The 6,000-nt window shown below is 52.1% G+C and overlaps 2 protein-coding genes across 2 annotated transcripts; one reads left to right on the top strand and one right to left on the bottom strand.

Moving 5' to 3' along the window:
* Nucleotides 1–403: 403 nt before the first annotated feature.
* Nucleotides 404–3,578, bottom strand: N656DRAFT_785131 (uncharacterized protein). The gene is made up of 2 exons (XM_064816311.1): nucleotides 2,262–3,578; nucleotides 404–2,189 (listed from the first exon to the last, which is right to left on the bottom strand). The coding sequence occupies exons 1-2, from the start codon at nucleotides 3,328–3,330 to the stop codon at nucleotides 751–753; spliced, it is 2,508 nt and encodes an 835-aa protein (XP_064665219.1). The 5' UTR covers nucleotides 3,331–3,578; the 3' UTR covers nucleotides 404–750.
* Nucleotides 3,579–3,973: 395 nt separating this feature from the next.
* On the top strand, nucleotides 3,974–5,006 carry N656DRAFT_505280 (uncharacterized protein). Its single transcript, XM_064809874.1, has 5 exons — nucleotides 3,974–4,244; nucleotides 4,341–4,397; nucleotides 4,489–4,539; nucleotides 4,603–4,773; nucleotides 4,871–5,006. Exons 1-5 carry the CDS (start codon nucleotides 4,124–4,126, stop codon nucleotides 4,897–4,899), a joined length of 429 nt encoding a protein of 142 aa, XP_064665218.1. The 5' UTR covers nucleotides 3,974–4,123; the 3' UTR covers nucleotides 4,900–5,006.
* Nucleotides 5,007–6,000: the final 994 nt, after the last annotated feature.

The following is a 6,000-nucleotide window of genomic DNA, read 5'->3' as shown; positions in this document are numbered from 1 at the left end:
CATCTTTGACGGCAGCTGCCTTGTACAGTATGCAAGGAATTTGTGTCGGTGTTGGTTAGCATTTTGACTTGGCAGTCACATCATTGGTCGCAGCAGCCCTAGGTTGGTACATTGGGCGCTTCATTAGGCAATGGTTAGAAAGTGCAGGCCAACGAGCGCAGAGCACCCGTTGTTTTTATTACATTATATTTTTATTTTTTTTGAGGCTCTACAGTACGTTACTTGAAAACATGTGCCCTGATCTGAAGAATGTTGACAGTCAGCAGCTTGCCCGGCTTAGGTCAGCTGGGCAAAGGTGCATTGTGCTGGACTGTGCTGAACATTTGACCGTGGGAGCAGGCACGATGTATCCAAACCGGGGACTCCAGACAATTGAAGAGTGAGTAAAAAGCGGAAGTCAATTGCGCTAGTGATTGTACCGTCTTCCTAATTGACCTACAATAGAGCACTCTTTTGCCGCCCACCGCCTAGCCCACCGCCTAGCACACCGTCTACCTAAATTAGCCACTCAGACTCCTCTTGCTCAACACATCTTTTGTTGTACTCACCACCTTTCACACCACCTACTTAACTTACCTTAGCCATCCTCTTTACTCGGGAAGATGGAATGGAACTTTCCAAGTAACAACGGGGTTCTGGTTGACTCAGATGCCAAATGCGAGGTAGGTATTTCTCAACAAGGACTTTTCAAGCACTACTTCCCAATGTTCTCACCAGCCGGAAGATGGTAACTACTCAATGAATAAACCCTCAAGATTCAAGTCGCTGTAAAAATGAAAGCGGAAGAATCACGCATGGCACAGTACCCTTCGCTGCATTCACAACAGGGGTAGCATTGAAATCCAAGAATCCCGCGCCATCATCGTAATGAAGCACTCGTTCTCCATTTCCTCCGTAATCAGGTGGTGGGTGACCTCTTTTATGAGGATATTGAGGGCGGCTTGGGTGTGTCTGGACAGGATTGTGCTGCTGTACCGGTTGCAAGCTGACATACTCTCTGACTGGAGGTGGCCAGCCTTCAAGTGGTCTGGCATGGTCCAATCGCTGGCGGTGCTCTTGCTGCTTCCGATGTCGCATGGCTTGCTGATGATGGGTTGGAGGCCGTTCAGGCTGTTTACGGGGTTTGTGGGGTTGATGACGGCGTCCATGATCTCGCGATGCTGAAGGAACCCGGGCTGGCGATTGCATGTGGGTTTGCTCCATGTTGGAACTGAACTTGAAGTGATCATCCAGTTGGCCCTCGTTATGACTTCGGGTTTGCCCTGACATCAAACCGTGACTGTTGTCGTTCTGTGTCCCGGGTCCTTCCAGATCGACCGAGTTAGGACTGCTCCCATTGGTAGGATTACCGGCAGGCTTTTGATTCTTCACTTGAGAGACTCCTAGTACATGTCTTGGGCCCTGGGACATGGGTTGACGAATTCCAGCTTGACCATTGCCTGCATCGGTTGGGGTCTCTTCCGGCTCAACCTGTAGTCTCGCCTCGATTTGGGGACTTAGACTGCCCGTTTTCTCCCTTGACGGGCTTTGGAATTCAATGACGGTTTCACTCTCGTCGTCCGACTGGTCTGACTGGCTTGCTTCGTCGGGATAGTCTTCTGGAATTGGAGGGCTTGCTAATGGCGTTTCCAGCTGATGGCTCTCATAGCCATTATCATGGACCCTCTTGGCGACTAAGGGGGGCGATTCGGGCGAAAAGCGATATGAGCCGTCTTCTGGCTGATCTGCTGTCAATTCCGTTTCATTTCGATAGTTAGTTGGTGGTTTGACTGTGCCGGAGTCCGTGTCAATATCGCTTTCAACATCGCTTTCTGGTTCCTCGCTAGACGGAGACGAAGTAGATCCATGATCACTGGGTGTCGGTGGATACGGCACTTCGGGTGGTACCGGGATCGGTCGCCCTTGTGGAGGGGTGTCCATGTCAAAGTCGCCACTCCGATAGAACCCCCGGCGTTGCGGGCCACTATCGTGATCGCCGTCGTAATCAGCTTCATGGTGATGTGATGTGAAATTCTGGCTACGAGTACCCTCGCTGGAGTTGTACCGTGGGCGGTGGTCATGTCCGTGGTTCCGCGGGTGCCATTCCTGGCGAGGATGCATGTGTCCTCTGCCGCCCATCTGTGGGCTGAGATATGCCTCAGGCCTGTAGCCAGGGATGAAGGTCGTCCCAAACGGGGTCGTAAGAAATCCTGCGCTCTCGGTTAACCGTCGTAGGTCGCAACTAACATACCCACGAACCCATTTGGCCAAGCAAGGCTTACCATTAGGCACGAATGGATCGACTGGCTCAAGTCCCATCCTGAGACGCCAGTGTCTCTCCATCTCCTCGAGCTTCTGCACCCTTTTTTGTTCCTCTGCCCGGAAGCGCCGTCTCTCCTCTTCTGCCTCGGACTCCAGCTTTCTCTTGGCTTCCTCGAGAGCTCGCACCCGCGCCTCCTCCTCACGCTGCCGACGTTCATTTTCTGCCTTTCGCTCGGCCTCAATCCTCTCCCTCGCCTCTCGTTCTCCTTGCTTGATGGCCTCATCCACTAGTCGTTTGCGCTCTTCCTCGGCCTTCTTCTCTGACTCGAGCTGCTCCTTTGCTATCTTGATCGCCTCACTCTTGATCTCCTGCATCTTCTCCTGAATAGTTTGCTCTTGCTGCTGCTTTGCAAGCTGGATCTTGATATTCTCAAGCTGGGCTTTCAGGGCCTCCACTTCTGGTTCAGCTTTCTTGTTTACTGTCGGCGTAGGAGGCCGAGGAGCCTCTGATGGTGGGGGTGGTGGGGGATTTTGATATGCATAGTGAGGTAGAGTAGGGGCCTGATTGTGATATGCCCCATATCCTGGTGTGTACGATGGCTGATGATAAGGCATGCTGTTGTAACCCGGACTGAAGCCGGCACCGTACCCTCCGTACTGCGGCCCTCCTCCGTATGCATAGGGGTTCACATCGTAGTGGCTGCTATACGAGGACCCATAGTCGCCAGTCGCACCTCCGGTACCAAATTGACTAGGGCCCCCGGGAAGGAAGGGATTGCGATACGGTCTGTGGTACGGATATTGATGCGGGATAATATTGGCAGCAGGCTCAGGTGGCGGTTGGAAGTAACCACGCTTGTACTCGACGGGATCACGCCCTCGCGGACCGGGAGGTTGATGTTGTGACCGCGGGGGCGGAGGAGGTCCATAACCGTGACGTTCGTTAAGGTGGGAGGCAGAGTCCGAAGGGTCAATTTTATCCGAGTCGTCATATTCCCAATCCTCCTCGTAATATGACGATTCACTACTAGTACTAGGCGGGGCTGGAGGCTTGGGAAACTTTGAACCCTGGGGTTTCGTCCTTGACATGTTCGGTTTTCTGTTTGTAGGTTTGGAACCTCCCACTGTAGCTCTTACTGAAGGTTCTGACATCCCGTGTCGCTCAGGTTGTCGGCTGTAGTTGGATGAATAGGTTGTGCTAGGCGTGTCCGAGCTTTTGGTCGTCGGCGACTGCCGGGGCCGTGTTTGGGCTGGGTTGGCCGATCCTTTTTATGTAGATGCTGGTGGAATTCGGACGTGCTGGACGTTGTAGGACACACTGCTCAAGTGCTTACTTCGACCCGGTTTTCAAGTGAGGTAATATAGGTAGGTACCTTAGGCAACCAGTCTGGCGGTCCCGGTCCTAAACACACCAGCCTCGGAGGAGAGCTCCCTCCTGTAGGTGGGTTACACAATGTTGCATTATGACTGGTGCAGGGGCCAAATTTGTCGAAAGGTCACCCCTAGCCATTCAGAAATGGCGAGGCTCAGGAAGCCGAGCATTACCATTGGCTCTGTAAATGCAAGAGACTGACCTTGCATGGACACAGCCCCCGGTATGCGTGTAGTGCGTGTCCACCGCAATTTGGTTGGGCTTGCTCTTCATGGCGTCTCCAAGCGGGGTCCGGGGGCTGACAGAAGGACGCCTTATCGGCTCCATGTCGCCTAGATTCCGAGGTTCGCCTACAGGAGTAGGCATTGTAGATACACAACTCCTGCGTCCTTGGTTCGGCACTCGCCATTGATTAGAAGCGGTTCATACTGTGCCTGTCGCTGCCTTCGGTTCCTTGTCCGCATTCCATCACAGCCATCAACACAGCGCAAAATCCATGTTGAGCACATAATGGCCACTTCGACAGTTGAGAATCACGGCAGTGGGGCCCAAACACTGCACTCGGGCAGAGGCGACCAGAGTATCAACACAGGCCCCGGTGTTCTCCTCAACGTTGATAAATATGTAGCGAGTAAGCTTTCTTTGGAGACAATCGATAAGGGGCTACCTCAGACTAGTACCTCCCTACGCGAGTTTCGATAGCTGATGTACATTTTTACTATCCCAGTCCATGGGGCCGAAGCTCCCATTGACCTGGTGAGGTCGTTGCTCAGCCAGCAAGAAAGTGAGACTCCTATATCTCCAGCATAAGCAGTTACATCAGTGAACTGCTTAGGGTGATAGCAGGACAACAATATACCTAACAAAGCCACCAGTACATAGCTCAGGTCCAGTACCGGGAAACACTCGCTCTGCTCAGTCTCCTAGTTCGTGGTCATGATCCCCTAACTCAACTATGGGCCCATGCTTACCAGCTATTCACGCCGCAGCTACCCAGATCATCAGTTGGCTGAAATCTCTCTCCCCCATGGATTTCCATGACAGGCTTTCGTTCTTCCTGAAACAGATGACGCCCGGAACAGGTGAATGGCTACTGAAAAACGAAAAGTTTCTGTCTTGGAAAAATGGCAAGGACAGAATCCTGTGGCTCGATGGCATCAGTACGTATTCTCCTTGCTTCAGTGAATTCAAGTCACCCCTAAATGCCCGCACCTACAGGACCACTACGCTAACACAGTCCTTTCAATTCTAACCAAGTTGGGGCCGGTAAAAGCATACTGGCGTAAGTCCATGTCTGGCTTCACCACCTAACCGAACAGAACTAATAAGATGAACTGTTGCTTGCATACAGTTCCTTCATTATAGATAACCTACAACGGGAGTTCATTTCGGTCAAGAACGAATGCGTCTGCGTTTACATATTCTTCGGATTCGGTGACCAACAAGAGAGTCAGCCCAAGACTGAAGTGCTTCTCGCAAGTATTTTGACTCAACTCCTCATGAAACGGCAGATCAAAGAACTACCCACCGAGGCGGTCGAGATTTTCAAAGATATAGTCTCTCGAGAGTCGTCTCCGCTATTTGAGGAGTTGAAGGACCTCATGGAAAGCATTGCACAAACATACCAGTCTGTATACCTCATCGTCGACGCTCTGGATGACTGCTCCAACCATCTTGATCCCGGGATCCAGGAAACCTTCATTAAAACCATCCTTCGACTTCCCGAGAATTGGAAGGTCTTGGTAACATCTCGCTCAGGAGTGTTGATAGGGCACCAATTTAAAGCAGACCTGATGATAAAGCTGGAAGCTGACCCGGTCGACATCAAGCTCTACGTTGAGCACCGTATCAAAACGAACGAGCAAATGCTACGGCTCGTGAGCATGGAGAAAAGTGCAGCATTTCAGGAAGAAATCGTCAAGGCCATCACCGAAAAGACCCAGGGAATGTAGGTTTCCCCCCGTGTCTGGTACCTTTTAGCCCATGACTTGGGTCACTAATGCAGAGTGCCCCAGATTTCTCCTGGCAAAGATGCACATGGACTACCTCGCAGCTCAGGGTACATTGGGGCATTTCAAAACGGCTCTGGGTAGGCTGCCCGAGGGTAGGATCAAGACGTTCGACGCTGCACTCCAACGGATTATGGATCATACGGATTTCGAGATCAAACTTGCCACGCACGTCATCTCGTGGGTGTTATCCGCTGCACGAGACCTCAGAGCCGACGAGGTCCGCCACGCCTTTGCAGTGCAGCCGCAAGAAGGAACTTTCAATGTCGACTACCTGCCGGACGAAGATCGCCTGACGTCTGTTTGCGCAGGCCTCATCGTGGTGGACCAGGACACTAAGGTCATTCGTCCTGTGCACGACTCGGTCCTCCCTCAACT

This window comes from Canariomyces notabilis (assembly GCF_033297395.1).
Source record: "Canariomyces notabilis strain CBS 508.74 unplaced genomic scaffold N656scaffold_40, whole genome shotgun sequence".
Lineage (NCBI taxonomy): Eukaryota > Fungi > Ascomycota > Sordariomycetes > Sordariales > Chaetomiaceae > Canariomyces > Canariomyces notabilis.
This window is presented reverse-complemented; position numbering and strand designations above follow the sequence as displayed.

Coding starts and splice junctions, on each gene's coding strand:
- N656DRAFT_785131 (XM_064816311.1), bottom strand. CDS start 3,330: ATGTCAAGGACGAAACCCCAGGGTTCAAAGTTTCCCAAGCCTCCAGCC. Junction 2,190..2,261: donor CGATCCATTCGTGCCTAATG/GTAAGCCTTGCT, acceptor CCGAGAGCGCAG/GATTTCTTACGACCCCGTTT.
- N656DRAFT_505280 (XM_064809874.1), top strand. CDS start 4,124: ATGGCCACTTCGACAGTTGAGAATCACGGCAGTGGGGCCCAAACACTG. Junction 4,398..4,488: donor GTTGCTCAGCCAGCAAGAAA/GTGAGACTCCTA, acceptor CAAAGCCACCAG/TACATAGCTCAGGTCCAGTA. Junction 4,774..4,870: donor CCTGTGGCTCGATGGCATCA/GTACGTATTCTC, acceptor ATTCTAACCAAG/TTGGGGCCGGTAAAAGCATA.